This window comes from Rattus norvegicus, chromosome 17, assembly GCF_021556685.1.
Source record: "Rattus norvegicus strain SHRSP/BbbUtx chromosome 17, alternate assembly SHRSP_T2T, whole genome shotgun sequence".
Classification (NCBI taxonomy): Eukaryota; Metazoa; Chordata; class Mammalia; order Rodentia; family Muridae; genus Rattus; species Rattus norvegicus.
In genome coordinates, this window is record NC_141550.1 from 79,849,146 (window position 1) to 79,874,634 (window position 25,489).

Consider the following 25,489-nt stretch of genomic DNA (forward strand, 5'->3'; position numbering starts at 1 on the left):
TGAAATAACACTGGAATTATAGCCATGATTATTCTGCCTTATTCCTTTGCCACCCACAGTTCCCTTTTAAGGAAAGATCTCCTTGGGGACATCAACAAGGCCAGCTGCCCTAGATTCAGATTGTTAAACTTTTAATTTAGTTCTACTGTGAGAAGGACCAAATGTCTCCCCGAAGCTCTCTGATGTCTGAGCAAGTGTTAATCTTTGGAAAGGCATATTTTTTTTTCTTTCCTCTTAATGCCTTGATGCTAGCTTCTCATGAAATATTGCACTTTTAAATTAAGTAATTGCAGTCTGGCTTCTATTCCAGTGACCAAAAGGGCTTCCGAGAAAAGGACTGTCGTATACCTTCCCTTCACTACTGGGCTTCCCTGTATGATGTAAAGTCCAGTTCTGCTGAGGGTAATGGCTCCTGAAAGGAGAACATGGATTTTAGGGGTCTGCTCCTCCAATCTGCTATGTCACCTTTCGAGAACAGCTAAACAAACAGAAGATCCAGCTTCCTGTTGTTAGCTTTCCAGTGTAGGCTCATTGAAATTGCCTTACAGAAGCAGGAGCGACCAGTAAAGGCAGCCAACAAGAGGCTAAGCATGATTCCTGATGGATCTGACATCAGTACATTTGACACAGCCATCTGAAGACCCTCCCTGGGATAGAGCCCATGTAAGAGCAATCCCACACCTTATCGGCCAAGCACAGACAAGCAGCCATGCATCTGAGAGGCTCTTTGTATGTGTGGTCTCACAGCTCCTGATACAGTGCTGAGAAATGCTATGGTTATTTCCTCCTCACAGATTCCATTCTCTGGCTGGTATGACTTGGATAGATATCCCCCAGAGGTCCACATGTTCAAGGTTCCAGGATGGTGCCATGGGGAGGTAAGAGCTAATGGGAGGTCCTTAGGTGAGCAGAGGTGTATTTCAGTTGGCATGGGAGATCATAGTTTGTTTGACTTCGCTACTTTGCTATGGTGGTGCTATGTCACCAGGACCGAGGCAACTTATAGAAGAAAGTGTTTATTGGGTTTACAATTTCAGAGGGTGAGCCTATGACTATCATGGTAGAAAGCATGGTGGCAGGCAGGCAGGCAGGCATGACCCTGGAGCAGTAACAGAGCTAACACTTGATCCATAAACACAAGGTAAAGAGAAAACTAATTGGGAGTGGTTTAGGCTACTGAAATCTTGAGGCCTGCTCCCAGTGACACACCTCCTACATAACAAGACCACACCCCCTAATCCTTCCCAAACAGTTCTACCAGCTTGGGACCAAGCATTCAAATATGGGGGCCATCCTCACTCAAATGACCACCACTTTCTTCCTTGCTTTGATTCCCGCCGTATGCCGTGGATGACTTTCAAACTTTGTCACATGGCTTCTGTCATAATGGGCTGCCTCATTGGAAGCCAGAGCTATTAGGGCCACATGATCTTAGACCAGGATGCTCCAACACAGTAAGTGCAGTGGTTTAAATAGGAATGGCTCCAGAGGGGCTGGAGAGATGGCTCAGCCGTTAAGAGCAACCGACTGACTACTCTTCCAGAGGTCGTGAGTTCAATTCCCAGCAACCACATGGTGGCTCACAACCATCTGTAAAGAGATCCAATGCCCTCTTCTGGTGTATCTGAAGACAGATACAGTGTACTTATATATAATAAATGAATAAATCTTTTTAAAAAAGAAGAATGGCTCCAGAGACTCATAAATTTAGAGAATGTAGAGGAAATTAGAAGGTTGAGGAGGTGTGGCCTTGTGGGAGGAAGTGTATCACTGGGGGTGGGCTTTGAGGTTTCAGAAACCGCTACCAGGCCAATTCTTTCTGTCTGTCTGTCTGTCTGTCTGTCTCTTTTTATCTCCATCTCTGTCTCTCTCTTCCCCTCCCTCTTCTCTCCCCCTCCCTGCTTCCTTCTCTCCTCTCCTTTCTCCCTACCTTCCTGTAGATCAGAATGCAGTCCTTAGCCTCTGCTCCAGTGCCATTCATGCCCACCATGATGATAATGGACTAAACCTCTGAAACTGTAAGCAAGGTCCTAGTTGAACGCTTTACAAGAGTTGATTTGGTCGTGGTGTCTCTTCACAGCAACAGAACAGTGACTAAGACACTGAGGTAATCGTTTCTCTCTATATATATATAAATTAATTATCTCAGGATTCTGTCATAGTGACAGAAGGTTGACTTGCACGCCCCAGACCTTGCTCTTTTTTGTACGGTCTTTGCTGACCTCTCTCCTAGAGCTGAGATGACAGCTTGAAGGCAGGGATGCTCGGGAAGCCATCGTCTCTACAAGTAAAAGGCACACATCTTCCCATTTACCATTTTTATTACTTGATGGCTTAGGTACAGTCACGGGAGGGTCATGGCATAAGCAACTCTCAGCTCTGAAGCATCCTGGCATTTGATCTCGTGATGACAGTAAAGGCTTCACATAGTAAATCGTTGCCTCCTTTCAGACCTACATTGAGTCGAAGCTCTGCCCCTAATATGGTGGTGCCATGAGGAAGAGACTTGGGCAGAGAATTAGTGTTCAGTGGTGAGCTGTGAATGTCTTTATAAATAAAAAAAGGAGACAGCAGGCCTCTCTCTCTCTGCACATGCCCATAGGAAACGCCATGGCCAGACTCAGTGAGAAGCTGGCTTTTTGTAAGCCAGCAAGAATACTTTCCCAGAAAACAAGCTTCCAGAGCCTTGACCTGGGGTTCCTGGCATCCCAAACTCTGGAGAAATCAGTATCTTATCATTCAAGCCTGTGCTCTTTTGTTATGGTAGCCCAAATAACCTAGCACCACAACGAGTGCCATTCTCAACACTACACCATCAACTGTTCAGTGTAAGTCTATGGGAAAGATGGTTTGTTATGTGCATTACAAATGAGAGGTCTGACATGTGGAAAAGCCATGTGTCTCAATAGTGAGAGGTTGCACATGCCTTGCATGCACACAGACAGACAGACAGACATAGGGTGATGCAATACTGACAATCAGAAAGATGCTCTCCGAGGTGATAGGGTTGATCATTCTATATCTTGTCTTATATCTTAGTGGTGTCTCTATGGGTGTACAGATTTGTCAAAACTCATCAATCTATGCACTAACACGTATGCTATATAACTTGTCGCTCAAAATGATCACAAAATTAAAATACTTTCCTAAATGAATAAAAAGACATAAGTTGAGTCATAGTTCTGACTTCTGTCTTCACCACATATCAATTATGTGGTATGTGGTCACATAGCCTGTGACTTCATGCCTTTGGATCTTTTGAATTCCAGTTTCCCATCTTGTTCTTATTCCTTCTCCCTCTCCCCCTTCCCTTTCCCCTCCCTCCCTCCTCCCCCTCCAGATTCACATGGCTCAGGCTAGCCTCAAACTTGCTCTGTATCTGAGGATAACCTTGAACTCCTGATCCTCCTACTTTCACCTTCCAAGTGCTGAGAAAACAGGCTGCTATCTTCTTAAGAAGTATGTTAAGAGTGTTGTAAAGATCATTAATTCATTTATACATTCATGAAGTGAGCATGTGATGACCACCTGCTATATGTTCACGTCTGATCAGGTAGACAGCAAGGAACTAGCATCTGGAAAACACAGTCAAAAAAACCCAAAGCCCACCAGGGCCCCTGAAAGGACCAAGGAGCTGACTGCCTGGGGAGGGAGGAGGAAGCTGCGTGATAAAGGAAGGTCCCAGTGGGAAGCTCCCAAATTTCAAAGCGGGAAGAAAGAGAAGGTGTGCAAAGATCAGAAGGAGAAGGGCTCTGTGTGCAAAAGTCTTGAGGCCTGGGAAGAGTGTTTGCCTGGTCCACATGAGATCACGGCCTCTAACTCCTATACCACCAAAAAAGAAGTTAATAAAAAGGTGAACTTAGCACCAAGCAAACTCAACAGATGGCATGGTAAACTTGGTAAATCTCCATCAGCACGGGATACTAGGTACCATTTACATCAGTCCCTGAGTCCCCCGGGTCTGTGTAACAGTACCACAGTCTGTGTAACGTTAACAGGCTCATGGACCAGGGACAGATGGAGCCAATCCAGCTTCCAACTGCGCTCTTGAAACGGAAGACTTCTGTAAGCATTTTTAAGTTGTTCTCATGAGACGTCATGGCTAGCAGGCTGAAAAAAAAAACTGGCGATTTGCCAGCTGCCTGATTTTAAATCTAGTCCCTTCGGTGGAAAACGAAATTGAGAACAAATTTCAGAATTCTAATTGGAATCTGTCCCCTGCAGGGAGAAGTCTATTTTTATGTTTCAATGCATTACCCTGGAGAATTCTGGGAACCCAGCCTGTGTTCACATTTCATGCCAGGGAAGAAAGTGAGGGGGAGGCACCAGCTTGCCTCCTAAGGAGGAAGCCCACGCTATCCCACAGGTCTCCATTTCTCTGTGAGTTTGAGCCTCAAAATCTACTAGAAGTACAAAGAGCAGATGCCCTGCGTCCAGCCGAGGAAGAGGAGGAGGGAATGAAAGAAAAACTTCAGAGAGAAGTAGAAATAGTGAGCTTTTGTTCTGTTGACATTGTTCTGTCTATTCTGAAGAGAACTGATTTGTGTGTGAAACTTAGCCGGGGTGGGGGTGGGGGGACAACAGGAAGGTAAGGGGAGCCCTAACACAGTGTTTCTCTCAGTGTTACAACCCAGAGTCTCTGGGAGGAGAGAAATGATGTATTCAGGGAAATACAAGTGGGTCACGTTCAATGTTTGTGACTCTTGGGGAGATGAAAAACTGGACTAAACGGTTTGATAAAGTGCTGGAAACATCTGGATGCATTTATCATGTTTCAGAAGAAAAAGCCAACAGAAGGTGGGCTAGACAAGTCCAGCTCGAGATTTTAAGGAAAATGGACTTGGCATCTCCCCTAGCCCAAAGCCTCCATTATTTGAGTCACAAAGTGAATGTCCAACTCACTGGTACCAACCCGATGTCTGACACCGAAATTATTTAGGTTAGTTGGCTTCAGAGTGTTCCTCAGAGGTCCAGAGTGGCTCTTTGTGAAAGACGCACCAGTTCTCCTGTGTGCTCTCACTTTTACCGCCACTCCCACCTCAGAAATAAAGGGCAGGTAATCCAGGCCCTGAGAGTTCCAGAAAAGAGGGAAAGTGATGGGTGGTATGTGTGGTTGGAAACAGTACAGCTGCAGCCAACACAGGATTTTCTAACAGAACTGGGCTCTGTGCAACAGTATTGGTATCCGTAGGATTTTCCCACGCCTGTGTTATCTTCCTGAGATGAAATCCAGTGCTGGCTTCTCAGTGCCCCCACTCATGACATGCTCCATGTCACCAAGGGGCCATTGGTCGTGATCAATCATACTATGGCTAAGAGCAGGTGCTTCTGGGTTCAATGTCTTCATTGAGATGAAGGATAGATGACAAGAAAATTCCTGCTTGCCTTGAAAGCGTGAAGACACCGGTTGATCCCTAGAACCCCTGGGGCGAGGGGAGGGAAACCAGGCATCATGGTACACACTAATAATTCAAGAGCCAGGGAGGAGGGATGGGCAGATCCCCAGGGCTCACTAGCTATCCTGCTAGCTTATTTGGCAAGTTCCATGCCACTGAGGGACACAATGGCAGGGGGATTGTTGGGGGGAGAAAGAAGAGAGGTAAATGGTTGACCTGAGGTTGTTTTATGACCTCCATACAGTGGCCCCTCATTTGCACACGCACCTGCACACAAGTGTGCACACCTACACATGAACACACAAAAGAAAATTCTATAGTGATAGCAGGATGAATGCTCTCTCCAATCACTAATGTTCTTGAGCAAAACAAAAGAAAAAAGCATTTCTCTCTAACTGATGTGCTGCATTCCTCTCTGAAGTCCCCTGTGATATACAGTTCTTGGCAAACAGGCAGAAGGAGCAGTTCTGGAAGATTTACGCCTCAGGGACATTGAATGAGTTACCTGAATGGGAGATGTGGAAGAATCAGGCTAGTACCTCCCTCCAACTGTTACAAAAACTTTCCACATAGCCAAGGGCTAGTTAACAACAGCCTACCTCTTCCACGATAAACACTAGGGTCTGAGCTATTAACTCCAACTAAAGCAACTGCCTCAAGCAATCCAAGACAAAATGAACCATATAAAGGAAAACACGTAGATACAGCATGCAAAGGACTGGGATTTAGGGAAAACTCCAATTTGGAAGAGATCTATACATACGAGAAAGTTTTTACAAAATACGTCCCCTTGATATGTCTTAAGGGGCCATGTTGAAGGTAATATAGATATGAAAATGTTTGCTTGGTTGGTTGATTTTAAATTTACAAGCGACATTAAAAAGTGTCACAGAAAAAAAAAAAGATGAAGGGACATCTGGAGTCTCGGTTTCATGCTGCTCGCTGATACGGAGAAGAGATGACAAGAATATAAATTCCAGACTGTGTTGTGGTATGTCGCAAGGACAGTCCTTTGCGTATAAAGCATGCTTTCTACTGCTGGAAACTTCATGAAACTTAGGAAACCAGCAGAGAGAAGGTGGTGTTACAGACCACCTGTTTATGTTCCACACGATACCATAGATGGACAACCCCATTCATTCTGTAGAGAGCCATCGAAGAGATAGGTATAGGGCCGAAGACTTGATTCAGCCATTAAGAGCACTAGCTTCTCTTGCACAAGACCTAGGTTCGATTCCCAGCACCCACACCGCAGCTCACAGCCATCTCTAACTCCAGGTCCAGGGGATCGGACATCCTCTTTTGACCTCCGTAGGTACCAAGCATGAATGTGGTGCAGACAAAGACATATACACATAAAAGAAATCTGCAAAAGAAAGGAAGGGAGGAGTGGGAAGGGGGTGGTCAGCCAACCAGGAAGTATTTTTCAAACCAGTATTGTGTGAATTTGGCAGGAGCTTCCCAGTCAACCAGTGCCTTGATCTAAGACATCTGTGCTCCAGAACTGTGATGGCGACGAAATGCTGTTTGTGGCTGGTGCTTTGTGTGACAGCTCGCCCTCCAAGCTAAGACAGGATTATTTAACAGAAAGGGTGGGAATCTTGAGAGTTACTTTATACCCTGAATCTCGATATGTTTGCTTTTTTTAAAAATTTTTATCCCCCCCCCCCATTTTTAACTTTTATCCCCTTTCCCCCTGCTATGCTTTCTACGTAGGTGGATGTCTATATACAGGTGAGGGCTGGCACCAGTTAGGTCAAGGCCATGATTGGACAGTAAAATAGTAAGGTGAGGACAAAGCTTTTGTAAGGTGGGAGAGAAGGGGAAGGAGGAGAATCAAGATGGAGACGGAGAAGGGTGACCCAGATCCGGGTGGTCTTGAATTGCCAAGGTAGCTGGGATGGATTTCTGTAGGCAAATTTATCTCATCTAGGTGGGTGGGTGGTTTATATCTTTATCAACTGTGAGTTCATTGTGAGGTCATGTGGTGGATTGAGAATTTAACATATAAATCTGACTGATAAATTACAGTTTGTTGAGTCATGATTTCACTGGGTTGTTGGGAGTGTGAGCAGAGTTCGTGGCAGGGAGCCGTGATAGGCCAGCCCATACTGGACTTCTAGAGCCCTGATTTTACCGGGTAGCTGGAACCAGAGAGTTTGAGGCTATCAGAGAGTTACCCGGAGAGATACTAACTAGAGATAAATTATCGTTAGTTCCATATGGCCCCATGGGTGCCAGAACTAACTCCAGGGACCAAAGTGGCAAAGTGCCAGTCTGGAACGGTCTGTGGACTACCCTGCTCAGAGCGTACCTTGGAGCCATTGAGGTAAATGAGTGCTACTTCCTATGACTTCCTATGGCCCGCCGGAGCCGGAAGTATCAAGAAAGTGACCGCCCGAGTCAGAGAGAGCCCAGGAGAGAAGCTCGGAGCTGTACTCTCAGGAACCCATCACGCCCTTTTCTTACTGCAACACCTCATCTAGAAAACAGTGAGGGACTTGGTGTTCTTGTGGCTTTTGATCATCTCCAGGGTTGGCAGTGGTCCTTCATAAAAGTGACCAAGCTAGTTATGGTGGTACAGACATGGTAGAGATGTGATATCCGTGTGTCTGGGGACACGTCACCCTTCCTGTAGGGCAAGCTTTTGCACTAATGAGTTATCAGAGCACAGTAATGGAACAGGCTGATTCTAAGATAGCTCCCACACAGTCTCGACTCCTGGCACACATGCCCAAGTGTGCGGCCATCCCGTTGTGTTAAGTGCGTGTGTGTGCATCTGGGGGTTGGGGGGTGGGTAGGACTTGCTTCCAATCTGAAGTGTTGCAAGTTCGATGTGTGGTCACTTCCTCTCACAATTTACATCTTGTTTGTCTCTAGGGCCCCGTAAGCTTGCATGTTGGACGCTTGAGAAGCCCATCTGGCAAGAGCGTGAGGGCAGCTATTTAATCAATGAGGCTTTGGAGCAGCACACTTCAAGAAACTAAACTGTGTGTGTTTGTTCCTTTCATGTCCCTGCGATCAAATTCTCCAGCATAAACAACAAAGAAGGAGAAGATGGCTCTGGCTCGCACTTTGAGGGCTCAGGCTGTCTCTCTGGGGGTCGGGGAGAGGCTTGAGGCAGCATCTGAGTTCATTCTGTGGCAGAGGAGGAAGCAGAGGTAATCTTTCTCCAAGGACCTGCCTCCAAGGGACCAACTTTTCCAGCAAGGCTCTACCTCCCAAAGATTCCAGAACCTTCTACCAGCTGGAGACCAACTGTTCAAAATATGAGCCTGTGGGGAATTGGGAGTATTTCAGACTCAAATGATAAGATCTGCCAACAGTCCCACAAACTCGGGAAGGGAAGCTTCCCCAGCAGGCTTTCAGCAATATCTTGACTCTGACTGTAGCCAATGGCAGACCTGTGCAGGGAGCACCACGAAGCTGCCCCTTAGACACTGAAGTGTAGCTATAAAGCAGTAGATATAAGACTATCTTCCTATATAAGACTCAGTTTCTAGTGATTTGCTGTATAGGCATGGGTAGCTAATATGTCAGTCTGAGGTACTTAGATCATTTTAGAAAGCCTCAGAGCTAGTTCAAATACCCAGATAATTTCTTACCCAGAGGACTAAATTACTATATCCAGGAATGAAGTGTTTGCTCTAAAAACAAATAGCCTAGGTTACTCTCAGGACAGTGACTTCTCGGTCCCGGCCGCTTATCATCCCCTTGCAGGAGGAACTGTGTTACTCTCCATGTGGAAGCCAGGCCAGTAGGAAGGCACCTCTAGTTACAGCTCTTGGTGTCCCCGGTGGGCAGCCATGGCAGAGATCCCCTCCTTAGGGTTGTCCTGCATCATTCACTGTCTAGCGTTTTCCCTGGTGGCAATTATGTCCTATTCTGTGCTCGACGGGTCTGCAAATGCTGACATCCACTCGCAGGGTGCCCAGCTCCACAATTAAGATGCGTTTTTAATAAAAGAAAAGTTCTGTTTCTGTATCTGGTTTAGATTTTTCCCCCATTTTATTGGACAGGAAGACACAAAATGCCAGGCCATGTGGCTCATGTCCAGCCATCTGGCAACTAGAGATTCACCTCACAGGGACAGAGGATACGGCCAACTCATGGACTCCTAATGGGAAACAGAATTCATTGAAAAACTGATAATTGAAAAGCGTCGTTTCCCTTTCCTTTTAGGGGCCTCTTTCCAGATCCTTAATAAAAGCTAAAGAAACCCCCAGATAAACCAATCAGGCCTTAACCCCTCCTCTGCCTCGTGAAGCTGCCTCTGGTGGCAAAGCCAACCAGTCTTACAGACAAGGAGCCCATGAAGACAAGCAGGAGAAGGAAAGGGAGATTTTGAAGCCCCACCCCTACTTGGAGAGAACTAGTGTCAAGGCCGACAAGAGGTGACTTATAGACCTTCTAGACGTCAGTTATACAAGATGGGGGCTGATGGTGTGGATTTGTGGATGTTTGTATGATCCTTGCCTTTGGGCAAGCTGGGAGCTAGGAGGATGGATCCTTCCGTACAGAACAAAGCATCTTCGGGAGGTTGGTGGCACCCAGCTGCTGTGTGTGTAGGGTTCTTAGGATTTGAATTTAAAATGTCCCCCCAGGTGAATGTGTTCCATGTTCAGTCTCAGATGCTAAGACTATGCTAGGAAGAGATAGTGGGCTCTTTAGGAAGTAAGGGTTGGCTGGAGGAAGGAGGTCCCCCAGGGTGTGCCTTTGAAGGTTATACTCAACGCCTAGTCCCTTCTCTCCCTCTGATTCCTGCCTGGTCTGCGATGAAGAAAATGGAGGCACCTTCTGCTGTCATCATGATGCTCTGCTCAAGGGAATGGGGCCAGAATTTTTCTTAATTGGCAGCCAAGGGGACCCAGATTCCATAAAATGACCTTTGTATCTGGCTGGGAATAAGATAGAAACAAGAAAGAGGAGGCAATTTGAGTGATGCGTGGATATTTAGATAGAAGGGTGGGGTATCAAATCGAATCACCCTTAGGAGATTTACCAACATCAGCAATGGGCAGGCAGTAAGGCCTAGTGGGTAGGGAATGGACCGAAGGAGAGTTTTAGCTCTTCAGGACAAGATGACGTTTCCAGTCATAAAGGCTTCTGTGAGAAGGGTCTTGCATATAAAGAAGCGGGTTTAGTTAACATGTGACCTATGCTACATGGCTAAGGCAGGGTAGTAGGTCATATATGACTCATGCTATGTAACAGCTGTCACTCTTTCCGTGGATAAAGAGAGCAGGACCCGCTTAACGTGTAACACATGAGATATTACAATAGTCAGGACCCTTCTGACTCCTAGGCAGCAAGAGGTTATGCTGGGTGTGTTCTCGCCCTGCCTGCAATTTTCTGTGCTTAGATCCCAGTTACTCAGAAGATCTGAGTTCTCTAGAGGTAAAGGGAGCCATTTTCTGTCTCCTCTGAGTCTCTCCAGTTCGTCTGAGGTGCAGCGAGTGGCACTAGCTTCTTTGCCTCATTTTCTTCTCCTCGGGTATTTAGTTAATGTTGTGTCGTGTTGAATTAGCCACAAGTCCTCCTCAGGGAATTCAGAAATCAATGAAGTAAAATGTAGTCGATGCTAGAGATTGGGAATGTCCCCCCAAATGTCATAAGACCATGGAGGAAGCAGTAACAGATTCCACTGGTGGAGGGAAGGTTAAAAATGGCTTCTCTCATTCACCTTTCTGTGACAGTTATTTCTTTCACAGTGATATAAATATGTTCCCCACTACGGATCTTATCATCTTAGTTGTTTGTATTGTTATCTTTTACCGCGTTTTTTTTTTTAAAAAAATGACATTTGACAAAACTTTCCAAATGGCTTAGACTATTCCAAGATGTCTCAATCACTACAAAACTGTAAAATTTTAAAGAACTGTAACTGTCCCTGTGGGGATTAAGAATCATGTTCTTCAGTGTGCAACACAAATGGGAATTAATCAAAGAGAGGGGAGAGGAAACAGGAGAGGAAAATATATGACCTAATCAAAGATGCTGGCTTCTGGGGGCTTGCACAGGATATGGCTAAAATCGGACGCGTATTGACAGTGTGGTGGCTAGGCTTTAGTCGTCAGCTGATGTAGATTTAGAACCAGGATAGAAACACACCACCGGTTGTGTCTATAAGGGAGTTTTTACATTAGATTAGCTGAGGTGAAAAGACAGTACCACGCCTGTGGGCGGCAGCGTTCTATGGGTTGGTGGTCTGGACTAACTAAAAGGGAGAAAGTGTGTCAAGCACCAGTATTCATAAGTCTGTGCTTCCCAGAGAGGATTCAGTGTGACCTGTTGCTGCCTCAGCCTCCTGCTGCTGTGCCTTCCCTGGCATGATGGGCTGTACCCTCAAACTATAAGCCAGAATGAGCTCGCTGCCCCTCAGGCTGCTTATGCAAGAGATGTTATAACAGCAAGAAAGAAAACAACAAAAACAGAGGGAGAGAAGGCAGGAGGGACTAGGTGGGTTATTTTTATTGAAGATCTCCATGTATTTAATATTATTTTAACCATTTTACATTATATAATTACGTGAGTTTTGGTTCACTTCCATGATGGTGTCCAAACAACATTATTGATTCTAAAACTTTTTTTGCGGCATTTAGGATAATCCTAGAACTCCATACACACTACCTACCAGGGGCCACACCACAGCTTCCAGAACATGGTTATCTTTCAAAAGGAAAGCTGGACCCATCCTCCATTCATCTGGCAATCATCAATCTACTCATCATCTGTTTTCCTTCCCCCTTCCTTCTGGAACTCCGTGTGTGTGTGTGTGTGTGTGTGTGTGTGTGTGTGTGTGTGTGTGTGTGTGTATAAGTGTGAGCATGTGAGAGTATTATTTGTGTGAGTGTGCATGAGAGTGTGTGTGTGTTAGTGAGTGTATGAGTGTGTGAGTATGTGTGAGTGTGTGAGTGTGTGTGAGAGTGTGAGTGTGTGTTAGCGAGTGTATGAGTCTGTGAGTGTGTGTGAGGACATGAGAGTATGTGTAAGTGTGTGTGAGTGTGTGTATGTGTGGGGTGTGTGTGTGTGTGTGTGTGTGTGTGTGTGTGTGCGCGCGCGCTTGATGGTACCTATGAATCTCTTAGGCTCTATTTACTTTGCCCATGATTTTTAATTTCTTTGTTTGAGCCTGGATAATTAATTCACTTATCTTCATTTCCCTCCATTCAGACTTGTCACTAAATTCCTCTTTTGAATTTTTCACTTCAGTTTGCTGTACCTTGCAACCCTTGGATCGGTCTTAAATGCTTCCTAACTCATTGTCTCTGTTCTCTTTGGTAGGATATTGACTTCCTGGTTGGTTTTATTGTTAGTCTACTTTAGTATTTATAAATAATTGAAAACTCAGATTTTCCTCTTAACATTCCTGACATAACAGCAACAGCCTTAGCTCTAAGGCTTGGAAAATCAATGTGGACATTTTGGCAATGTAGAGCATGTATTTTAGCTCCCTACTTAAGAGTTAGGAAAAGTAAACTCAGAATAGGTTCACAGACTAGTGAGGCACACCAAGAGATGGACTTGTACTGCGACACTAGGAACTATCTGATCCCCTTATCCATGAGCATCCCTTGACTTCTGTCCCAGATACAGTTCAGCATCAGGACCATAACCCCACGGCAGCCTGAGGGTTTCTCTTGCTCTGTATACACTGAGTAAGAACCAGAAGCTCCCTTTGTGCAAATCTAGGAAAACTGAGAGCACATTATAGTGTTATCACAGGACTTTGCTTCAACAGGGCTCCTGACCTCTGTTTATTCAAGGGTCTCTCTGAACTGCCATTGATCATTCTGAGAATCAGCTGAAGTGCTAGGATTTCCTGCAAATGGAGACTAAAATCTGACTTTTGCCAGATCAGATGGACTGATGCTAGTTCTAGGGTTAGTTCTAGTCTGGTGTTTATTAGTCAGGCCATTGTTTTCATGCAATCCCATGACCGCTCATTTGGGTAACTTTTTGCCGGTCCCTTTTACAGCTAACTCGCCCATTCTGTCTCCAGACGTTCAGTATGCTATGTGTTTTCTGTGCCGGAAAGAGTATTTCCCTCAGGGGTCTCTGATCTTTACGTCAGAAGTTGCCTACCTCTGTGCTTCCCAGGGAGTGGTGTTCAGCGCTTCAAAAGGAAATGTGTTCCAGAGCACGTATAAAAAGTAAAATAAAACAAAAGTTTTTAATTAATGACTCAAGTGAAAACTTTGGGGTTTAGTAACACCGTCACGTTGTTTTTAATTTTATTTTTATTTTTATCTTATCAGTATTAATGGAGCTTTTTCTTGCATGTAAATCTGTAGACCATATGTATGCAGTGCCCACAGAAGCCAAAAGAGGGCACCAGATCCCCTAGAATTGGAGTTACAGATGGTTTAAGCTGCTGTGTGGGTGCTGGGAATCGAACCCAGATCTTCTCAAAGAGCAGCCAGTGCTTTACCTGCTGAACCACCTCTCCAGCCCATGGCAGTAACCACATTCTAAAGCTAGAAGCAGCGACTAATTACGTTACAGGAGAAGGTCCTATTGGGGACCACTGGTCTAGACTTGGATAACTACATATATAGATACTTTATTAAGGGCAGCTTTGTTACTAGAGTTTGTAAGTATTGGTTGGTGAAAGCTAGTGTAGTCTTTTAGCAGTGGTCAGGGAGATGGGGGGGGGTGAGACAGGAAGAAGAATGTCTTCGTGATACATTAGTCAGGTGCTTCTTTGTGAGAGTTTGAGAAAATGTGTGAGAAGGCAGTTTTGGCATCTGCTGCCTGAAAGCAGAAGCCTGAAGAGGCCCCGAGAGGTAGAAGCTGCAAGTCAGCGCTTACAGAGATCCAGAGTGTTCACTGGGGACTAAAGGGCAGAACCAGGATAGTACAGGGAGTTCTACTCCATCCTGGGCCACTTTTGTGCTTGGGGATGGTATGTTTCCTTCTCGGTATGTCATGGTGTGCAAGGGTCTGGAAATGTCTGGAAGGAAAAGACAGGCACCCCCAGTAATAAAGATTAGGTTAGAGAGAAGAATGTTGGAATTAGATTTTCATTTTTTTTTCTGTCGTTATAACAAAATACCCAAGATGGTGATTCATTAATACAAGATTATTTATCCCAGGGTTCTGGAGACTAGAAAGCCTAGGGACATGGTACTGATTATCTGGTGGCCACAAAAGCATGGTAGAGGGCATCATATATTGAACAATGTAATGGTACCAGCTCAGCCAGCTCTCTCTCTCTCTCTCTATCTCTCTCTCTCTCTCTCTCTCTCTCTCTCTCTCTCTCTCTCTCTCTCTCTCTCTCTCTCTCTCTTCCTGCTTGTATAGCTGTTAATACCATAATAGGAAGGGCATTCTCATTTCGTCAACTCCTAATTTACCTTCAACATATGAATCTGAGCTTGTTTACAACACATACAATGTCATCACCAGGGAAAGGGGAATCTTACTGACCCTGCAGAAACAGGCCTCCCCTTGATGGTGGGAGACAAGGAGGCAGAAACAGGCCTCCCCTTGATGGTGGGAGACAAGGAGGCAGAAACAGGCCTCCCCTTGATGGTGGGAGACAAGGAAGACAGCCATCCTGGATGGTGTGAGTGAAGGAGCTGAGAGGGTTGAGGGAGCACACTGAGGTTACAGTTTCTTTGTAAATTTGGAGGAACAGCTGATTCCCCTGTGTGGAAGAAAGGTAGACGCTTAGACGCATTTTTTTTTTAAGTAAAAGATTTATGGCATATAGGAAAAGAGCCAAAAACTCATATGGGGGTGAGTGCGAAAATTAAATGTGAACCTACCAAATTGTCTCTTTCCAAAAAGCTCGATTATGTCACATTTATGTACAAAATCATTGGCTCGTGACTTCTATATCCATGTGTAGCATGTGCTGTGATTGACTGTAGTCACCCTCGCTCATTTCCCTTGTCTGATAAACTTCCTTACTGCGACACACATTGGACCTTGCTGGTAGACGTCCATAATAAAAGATGTAAGGCATAACCAAGACATAAAAGAATATCAGAGCTGTGTGGTACACCTGAGTGACAGCCCAGTCCTCCAGCCAATCTCAGGACAAGGAGTCGAGGTTGTCCCTCTTCTGCATATGAGCGGGGGCAGAGAGGGGCAAAGGCAGAACTGAGTGTTGGTTCACTGTCTGTACAGTTTGCACTTGTAGACCTTTTATGTCCCAAAACCTCAGTTCTGTTGGATAATAGGAATCACTCCTTCATATTAATTGAAATGTCCTGTTTAAACAAATCTAATACAAACTGGGTTGCTCTACTGTTTTTAGAGGAGAGCTGTGAGGTCAGGGTCTTGTTACACAGCTCAGACTGACATCAAACTCAGGCTCCTCCTGCTTCTGCCTCCCAACTGTAGGATTATAGGTGTTCACTGCCAAGCCAGTTAGGGTGCTTGATTTTGGTAAAAAACAAAAAACAAAAAAAAAACAAAAAAACAAAAACAAAAAACAAAAAAAACCAAAAAAACTCACAGACTATAATACGTTGATTCAGCCATGTGATCAGAAGTCATTGTGATTTGAATTTCAGTCTGTCTCTTCCAACGAGATAAGTCTTGTGCTCCTGATGCAAGGATTCCAGTAACTTCTACCAGGCTGAAGTCCTACCATGCAATACAGCCCGGTGTTTAAAATGGGTGTTTATATTGGAGTAAAGAGTACAGCAGAGACAGTGTCCCGAGTGGGAATCCACCAAAGACGTTGAAATTCAACAGACTGTGAGCTTCATCCACACACTCACCATGGTCCACACCACATTCCTGGGGACTCTCATTTAAAAATTCTATGAGGCTAAAGAGGAAATGAGTCTACCTGTTCTTTGCTTACTATCGATTTGGGAAAATTCATTTTGTCTTCTGGTACCTTGAAGGGAAATAAAGCAATAGCCTGCATTTCACAGAAGGTGCTAGGACAGACTAGAGAAAATGTGTCACATGTTCTGAGTGATGCTTGGAGTCAGCCCTTTACGGAACATTAAACATTTCACTGGTATGATTAACAGGTGACAAGGGCTGTGGGGAGATGACAAGGGCTGTGGGGAGATGACAAGGCAGAAGATTATAGGACCCAGGGAAGTCTCCTTAGCAAGACTCTGGTGCACTCTGAAGACATTGATTAATGATACCGCTTGTCCCTGGGGAAGCAGCATAGCGGGAGCCCAGGTGCGCTGAGAGATGTGAACCTGGGGGTGGGGGGGGGCAGAGACTCGGGCCACATCCATCAGGGAAGGGCAGAAGATCAGGCTTGAACAGTTTCCTCAGTGTTCCAGGGTCACTCCAGCTATCTCCCCAAAGGCTCTAAATGACTTTTCCAGGCTGAAGCTGGAAATCCCGAAGCCTCCCCGATCCAAAGACACACTCATTTTTTTTTTTTTTTTACAGCCGTTGGAACCACCGCTCATGTTTATTGGAAAAGCAGACCATAAGACCTCCGTGGCTTCCACGGTTCTCTGAGTCATGGCTCTATCATCTCTAAGCTTACCATTCCCTTGGGAGGTAACAAAACGGCTTTAGTTTAATGTTCCCAGGGAGAATTAATGAGAGGGCACACCTATGTAGTGTATTATGAGTAGCACTGCTTGAAGGCCGAGTGGGGGAGGGGATGGCGATTGGTCCCACAAGAGAAGTTCTTTCCCACCAGACCCTGTCCAGCCAAGGGCACAGATTTATCCCCACCCTCACCAATACTCAGGCAGTACAAGGCACTTCTCACAGAGGTGCCTGGATTTCCTACAAGCAGAAAGGTAAGGGTGTGACAGCAATGACCACTTCTATCAGCTTCGTGTGTCCAGAGTGGGTTCTGGGTGCTTGACCGTGTGAAGCCGAAGGATTCTTTCTATTGGTGGGACAGTGTGGAAGGGCATTAGATTGGGAGAGCCATCCTCAGACGGGATGAACCGGAAGCCGCTCAGGTGGCTTCTTGATAACACAGCTGGGATGTGATCTGACACGGCCGCCCGCGGTAAGAACAGTGACTGCACCCTTATTGATTAAAAGAAAGTGTCTGCATCGGGTATGCGTAGACCTTTTATGGGGAACCTGGGCCCAGAGCGCGCGCATGCGTATTTACAGGCAGAGGCTTGAGGGTTGCGTAGAAGCTTGGGTTAGAATACCTGGGCAAAGCCCTTTGGGAGCCTAGGTAGGAACATAGAGCTTACTGTATCCCTCCAGTCAGGGAGACATTATTTGCAGAGTAGAAAATCTCAGTGTGTTGGGGTCAGCGACCTTGAACTCAAAGACATGGCAGGCTGAGCAAACACAAAGTTAAGACTCCACAGTGGCTGAGCTAGATTCCAATTTGGGAATATGGGGTGATGAAATACGGTGTGTCCATAGAAGCAATTACTCTTTAGATGAAAACATCCTGTAGGTAATCATGTCAGCTCTGGGGAGCTGGGGTGGGGAAACAGATATAATTTATCTTTACCAATTACTAGCTGCCTCAGCTCCTTGCCTGGTTCCCTTACCTGTAATGAACTCGTTAAGTCTTAACATGCTTCAGCTGTGGGAGAAATACTGACTGAAGTATGGGTGTTCTGCACATTTACATGTAGACACCATTTCTAAAAACATGGGGCAGAGTAGAACATTCCGGAATGTTTTAGAACAGTACATGTGTGTACCAGCTCTGGTGGCTGAAACGCAACACTGACTCTCTTCTGAAATAAAAGCCAAGTCCCGTGATACCTTTGTGTATACCGAGGTTCTAGACTGTTCTCTCCCCAATGAAGGGACTCTCTAGAGGCTGAGGGCCTCAAGATCCTACTGCCTTCCAGTTTTAAGGCTCTTGTGTGGCACCAGGGCAGAAAGAGGGCATGCTCCAAGTGGCCATTAAGGTTAGCACCCAAGGGGAAAGAAAGCAAGACTTGCCACGTTACCCAGTTAGACCTCTACCAAATGCCTAACGGATATCTCCTATAGTTTGAAATAAGTGTGTATATAGACCCTGCATCTGTCTGTCCTCTCAGTCAGCCGGCACAGCCAAGGCAGGCCTGCATCCACTTGCACCTGCTACCCATGCCGATATGGGGCGCGCTCGGGCTCCCGGCCCAGAGCATTCACGTGCTGCTGAGCACCTGGGCCCCCCAGCTTCTCATTGAGTTTTTGGTTCACCAGCTCCAAGTGGCGGCTGTTCTTCCGTGCCTGCCTCAGAGACCTCTTGACCTTCTTGACTCGCTCTCGGAGCTGCCTGTTCCGCTTCTCCAGGGTGGCCACCTTCTGCTGCAGCTTCTTGACATGGTCCTCTTCCTCAAACAGGGCCTTCTGCACTGAGGAGCACATGAGCTGAGGGGAGATACAGAACAAAGGGAGGGGCAGGTGAGTCTCAGAAGGTAGGACGCCGGCAATGGCCTTCAGCCAGGAGTCCTGCCTGACCTCAGATACAAACAGAACCCCCACTTGGCTCTTCTTTGTAGGAATTTTCATTTAAAATATATTCTAAGCATATGCACAAGGATATGGGTTAGTTTACAGGGAGGGGCCATGATTGTCTCTTGAACATGCTAACAGATGCTTAGCCTTGCTTGCGAAGGTAAAAGCAGTTTAAAGCCATGGTAAGTTATTATTTTCTACAGATTTATGGGTATTAGCGGGTGGTAAGGATTAGACCTAGGGCCCCGGGCATATAAGCAAGTGTTCTGCTCCAAGCTGCATCCCCGGTCCTCTTTGGATGTATAGACTGCCAGAGTCAGGATGTGGGCAGCAGAACTCTACTGGACGATATGTAGACCCCATAAGGAGCAGATGTACTCTGTCCACATAAAACTGGGTATCCTTTGACCTAGTAATTCTGAGGCTTCATCTCACAGAAATACACTCACATGTGCAAACCATCAGCCATACAAACATTTCATGCTGTTTGTTACTGACCTCCTTGTGGGGTGGGTGTTGAAGACGGGCTAAACCAGACTGTCTCCAATATGTATGTTTTAAAAATGTAAAGCCAAACACAAGGTTTTTGTTTTGTTTTAAAGGGTTGGAAACATCTTTAAAATGTTCATCAAGAGAGACCTGACTCAAAAAATCACACATAGGGCCCGAGTGCAGCTCAACCGTAAAGACTCATTTAGCAGGCACAGGGTTAGAGGAAAGTAAGTCATTACACGATTGAAGAGCTTCACGTCTTGTGTCTTTAAGGGAATAATGGGGCCCCATAGGAGCGTCACTGAAGCAAGGCGTGAGTCGTTGGTGTTCCTATAGAAAGCTCAGTACAGGATGATGTGGACATTTTGATCTGAGGACTATAGCATCTGATCCCAAGTACCTATCTATGTTTATCGGATGCTCTGAGGGAATGTACGAGCAGCCGATGATAGTGCCGTGTCCCGGGAGCAGAAGGGGCAGGAGTACGGAGAGATGGAGAATTTTCTTTCTGGCTACTCCTTGAGTCTTGTGCTATAAGCTAGATCCCACTCTCATAAGGAAGTAAGAGGTCTTCTCACCACTCACATTATCTGCCCCCACCTATCATCAAGAGCCGTACTACCACAGATCTGAGCGTCACTGTCCTCTGCTTGAAATACTCTTCTGTATCTGCCGGATCTGTGTATATGGGGTGGGGGGTCCTCCTCGTCAGATTCAACCAGCCATGTAGCAGTGAAGAGGACAGAGGAGGAGGAGGAAGGGGGGAGGGAGGGGGAGGGGGAGGAGCCAGAAACCAATGCAGTCCAGCAACTGCTTGTGCATGTTGTGTTAGGTGTTCAGCATAATCCAGAGGTGCTTGTGGTGCTTGTGTACAAATTCCGCCGACACTATACATGCTACATAAGGAGCTTGAGCATCTGCAGGCTTTGGTATCAGAGGAAGGATACCAGGACCAGTGTCCCTCATGTGCTGAGGGAAGAGTGTGTTCATCGAGCCTTAGCCACCTGCACTGCAGTACAGCAATATGGTTAAGTGGGTCCCCTCTTGTGGTGGTTTGAATACGCTTGGCGAGAGAGTGGCACTGTTTGGAGATGTGGCCTTGTTGAGGGAAGTACGTCCCTGTGGGCATGCAATTTAAGACACTAGCTGTCCTTAAAGCTCCTAGCTGCCTGGAATCTAGTCTTCTCGCTGCCTTAGGAATTCTCAGCTCCTCCAGCCCCATGTCTGCCTGGATCTCACCTTGACGATGAGGGACTGAACCTCTGAACCTGTAAGCCAGCCCCAATGTTGTCCTTTTTAGGAGTTGCCTTGGTCATGGTATCTGTTCACGGCAGTAAAACCTTAACTAAGACACCCTCAGGCCGGTTGTCCTAGTCTCTCACCCTGCCCTTCTCAGCTTCCACACACTCTAACATCGGGCAAGCTTCTTGACCTCAGTGTGGTGGACTGTGCATTGCACCAGCCACACTGCCTCTGGGACTGGAAGGTCTGTTCCCAGCTCTTTGGAGTGTTACAAGTGGACAGTCCTCAGTTGATTTTTCCGGAAGCTGCCCTGGATCACCTTCCCTTCCCTCCAGCATGTGTAGTCAAATGACTAGGTGTGACACAGGATTAGGAGCTCCAGGGACCCTTGTCTTATCTTGGAACATCTCTGAAGGGACATCTCAGTGTCACAGTGTCCCATGAGCTAGACTGGGGCCTCAGTGAAGTTGGAATTACAAATAGTTTTACCTTTTGACTGGACCTTCATCATCTCTTGCCCTCCTGTCCCCAGGCATGCCTCTAATGACAGGACTATTCTCTAAACACACTCTTGCTGGCTTCTCTCCTCTCAGAGTCTCTCCTTCAGCAAGCCTGACTGGCCAGGCACACACTGTTTTCTCACATGTAGCATAAGATTAAACACTGAGGTTGGAAGATTTAATGAGTTTTTTTCTAGAAAGTTTTTGGACTCATGTCCTAACACGTATTAAAGTCATTGTCAGCCAATAGTTGAAAAGACAGGGAGGTGGTTTAAAACCGGACCTGTGAGGTCAGACCCACCTATACATCTCCAGTCTTGCTAACAGTTTGTGTTCCACAAGCTTAACTACAAAGTATGCTGTCTCCTGGTTCCACCACCAGCTCATTGTGGTCCTTCCCATCCCCAAGTCTATGCCTTGGCCTCTCTTCCTAGAGCACCATTCTCCCTTAGCTCTCTCTCTCTGAACCTTTTTTAAATGACCAGTCTCATGTAACCCAAGCTGGTTTCAAATTTATTATGTAGCCCAGGCTAGCTGTGACTTCCTGATCTTCCTACCTCAGGGTCTGAGTGCTGGGATTCGAAGCATATGCCACTATATCTAGGTATCTGGCCATCTGTAGGCCTCCTTTCATGGTGCTGCCTATACTATGCTTGCTCGCTCTCTCTCTCTCTCTCTCTCTCTCTCTCTCTCTCTCTCTCTCTCTCTCTCTCCTGCAGTTATTCATACTAGGGATAATGAGTCTATGTGCCCTTGGCAGATCACGAATTCTTCGAGACCTAACTCAACACTGACCTTTAGGTTCTTGTTGCCTAGAAATTGTGGATATATGAAGAAAAAAAATGAGCCAGTGTTCCAAAATTGTCATTTATTAGTTTCAAGCTTCTGGAATACCAATGCTTCAGAGAGACCACATATGCAATACCACCCTCTTCTGGCCAAAATGACATACCCTACACACACACACACACACACACACACACACACACTCACACACTCACACACTCACACACACAGATGGAGGGAGGGAGGGAGGGAGGGGGAGAGAGAGAGAGAGAGAGAGAGAGAGAGAGAGAGAGAGAGAGAAGAAAAGTGGGTACAGGAAACTTGAGCAACTTATATCATTTCTATCATATATGTATGAGTAAGTACAACCTATATATGTCAACATTCCATATGTCTAAGTAGCTAGGATAAACACTTTGTATCCATTCTCCCTATATTGAGGTCTGAATACTGGTTAAGTAGCTAGGATAAACATTTAGTAACCATTCTCCCTATATTGAGGTCTGTGTACTGGTTAAGTAGCTAGGATAAACACTTAGTAACCATTCTCCTTATATTGAGATCCGTGTAGGAGTTCCGGTAGATTCTTCAGGAACAGGATAAAAGGTCAGCAAGGTCTACCAGATCAAGAGAGCCAGGTCTTTCCATTTGAACAGGATCCATTAGTATGTGCTAGACTAACACATCACAGAGAACTGAGTTGGAGGGATCACGAGACATGGGCAATCACCATGGACAAAACTTGTCCCCAGTCTTTAACATTCCTAGACCCAAGGGCAATGAAGTTCCTATTCTAGGGACTCCAGGGCAAGAAAAGCACAAGTAACACAGCCAGCCAAGAATGCCCTAATAATGGCCCGAAGAAGCCAAGATGAATCTGAGAGGCACTGAGCTGTGTTGGGGGTTGGGGTGGGCGTAGTGAAGATAAAAATAAGTTCTAAAGCAAAGTTAAATGTGTTTCTTGGTGCATCATCCCGTGGTCCTCATGGCTTCTCCCTCCTGGCAGAGGAGCAAAGCAAGACATCAAAGGACTCACAGAACTTGTCCCACACCATCAGTAGCAAAGTCATAATCCAAGACTACTGTCACAGAAGTCTTTTCCTCTTCAGCAAAGGTGCCGTGGGCATTGATACAATACCATGACACACTGAAACTGTTGCCCATAAAAGCTAATGTGGGCCCCCTGGGTTCTAGCCATCACCGCTCCCCCAAACGTGAGAGTTCCTAAGCGGAGAACTATGCTTTCCAAACACGTTTCAGAAATTCCTGTTTTCTGATTGGGCGGGGCCCCCTGGGTTTCTTGAATGTGGGAAGGATGATGGGAAGGGGTGACCGGAGTGAGCAGGATCTAAAGTGAATAAGTAAAAAATTAAAAATTAGAAAGAGACACCTAAAAAAAAAAAGAAAAGGAAAGGAAAAAGAAACTACTTTTTGTGGAATCCTTCCAAATGAACTCAATCTCTTAACATTTACTGGAAGAAAAAAAACAACAAGATATGCTTTTTGCTCATTTAGCTCTGAGGTATTTTCTTTTCTTTTCAGTAATTTGAGTTGCAGAGGGGGGAAAGCCGGGCTGGGCTGGAGCAGGTATTACATATTCTCTTTGAAGAAGAACCAACAAGAAGGATTCTGGGAGGAGCCTGGAAGCCTCAGTTCACCCTTGCAGAACCCTTGCACTTTCCCCAGGCAAAACTAGGGAGATGCCTCTCACGCTGGATGCCTTTCATGTTAGCTGCCTAAGCACCTCCCCTGGCCTGTGGCACAGTTTTCTCTAGAAGTTTCCATGAGGCTGAGAGAATGCCTGACTTTTGGGGCAGATGGGCAAACTGCCATGAGGTGGAGACTGCTCTCTGACTCTTAACATGTGACGCTGAGGCACCATGCTTCCTTATCTTCTAAAGCCGTGTCTTTCTAAAGCTGAAGAAGTCACGAGCCAATGATAGACCAACTCATTAAAAAGTAAACAAGGAATCAAGACTGGGCTGGTGTTAAGTTGGCACCGCTCAAACACAAGAACCTGAGCTCAGCTCCCTAGATGCTAAGTAAATACCTAGGTGCAGAGGTGCACACTTATAACCTTGTTGAAAGAGAGAGAGAGAGAGAGAGAGAGAGAAAGAGAGAGAGAGAGAGAGAGAGAGAGAGAGAGAGAGAGAGAGAGAAATACCTGAGTCTGACTAGCCAGCTAGCTTAGTCTGATTGGCAAGCCCTGGGTCCCAGGTCCCACTTAGAGATCCTGTCTCAAAAGAAAAAATAAAGTGTGGGGCCAGCTAGGTGATCAGCTGGTGAAGGTGCCTAACATGGATTTTGTCCTCGAGAGCCACATGGTGGAAGGAGAGAAGCATCTCCTGCAAGTTGCTTCGGCCTCCATGCAATACATACATGACATGAATGTTCAAGATACATAAGGACTACTGTAGTTAATAGATAGAGAATAACTTAAAAAGGCACCCAATGTTGGCCTCTGACTTCCACATGCATGTGCACCGTGCACATGGCTCCCTCACACAAGCAGGTATACACACACACACACACACACACACACACACACACACACAGAAAGAGAGAGAGAGAGAGAGAGAGAGAGAGAGAGAGAGAGAATTCCAAAATTGGACAGTGTAAATCATCTCCGATTGCATGTAGAGAAAGCCATTGTTGACATTTTACTGTCTGTATTTCCTACGGTTGGGTTTCTGGTCTAGGCGAGACATAAAGATTTCAAACAAATTTGGAATCATGCTGTTATTAGACTGCCTATTGTAACTTTCCCCTGGAATTTAATCGCGAGTATTTTGCTATAAAAGTATCTTTTATTTGCCTGATGTTAATAATTGTCTCTGAGCCTTACTGCCTCACTCTGATAACCTAGGCCTAGTCCTGGAGGCCTCTAGCCTCCATACAGTATTATCTAGGCCTAGAACATTTGCAGCCTCTGAGACTTACTGATGAATAAACTCACCATTTCTGGCTCTTTTTGAACTCTGGCTGACTGGTCAATCCACCTATCCTGGCTCAAACTCCTCTCCAAGCTGACTGATTCAGTCTGGCTTCTCTCTGTTTCTCCTGAATTGCTCTGCCTGGCCTCATACTAACTTTGGCAATCTATTCTAATCTTCTGGCCCCCCCCTCATTCTCTAGCTCATTTGCCTTCACCTGTGACTAGCTTGTTCTCTCTGCAACCTGTCTCTGTAAAACTGCCCCCTCCTTCTTCGTGCCCTACCTCCCTTTCCTGTCTCATGAGAGTTAGGCATATCCTATTCTGTGAAGTCTTTCTCTGATTTGTGACTTCGTCTGCCACTCAATGAGACATCACTTTTAAACACAGGTGCTTCCTTCTACAAACTAACCTTTACCTTCATCATTTGGGATTAAAGGTGAGTACTAAGGGTGTGTCTGTATTCCAGCCAGAGGGACTAAAGGTGGTTGCTAACTCAGAGCTACACCACAACTAGCAACAGGATTTTTTTTTCCAGTAACCAACACGATCTCGAGGTTCACAGTGTGATCAAATATCCTGCAACATTTTCCAGATGCTGGTCTGCATATTTCTTTCATTGAGTATCTCAATAAAAACATGTGTAGGAAGCATTGCAAGGTCCCCAGTAACTAGTCAGAAAGCCTTTCTCCTGTTAACCATAGGCTGAAGAGAGAGAGGATGGTGGGATTGGTTGCTGATACATCCTTGAGGCCAAGTGATCTTAGTGCAGCCATTTT

The 25,489-nt window shown here is 45.8% G+C and overlaps 1 protein-coding gene and 1 long non-coding RNA gene across 3 annotated transcripts in view; one reads left to right on the plus strand and one right to left on the minus strand.

Moving 5' to 3' along the window:
* Positions 1-4,289: 4,289 nt before the first annotated feature.
* Positions 4,290-9,380, plus strand: LOC148000289 (uncharacterized). 2 transcript variants are annotated; one of them, XR_015642041.1, is made up of 2 exons: positions 4,290-4,490; positions 8,277-9,380. It is a non-coding gene; the product is annotated as an uncharacterized LOC148000289 (long non-coding RNA). The 2 variants fall into 2 exon arrangements; XR_015642042.1 differs by lacking the exon at positions 4,290-4,490 and adding an exon at positions 7,500-7,725.
* A 4,165-nt stretch (positions 9,381-13,545) lies between these two features.
* The window catches only part of Ccdc3 (coiled-coil domain containing 3), a 100,667-nt gene continuing 88,723 nt past the window's right edge, over positions 13,546-25,489 (minus strand). The window contains 1 exon segment of the mRNA NM_001432312.1: positions 13,546-18,671. Within this exon segment, the coding sequence (NP_001419241.1) occupies positions 18,399-18,671 (273 nt within the window). The 3' untranslated portion in view covers positions 13,546-18,398.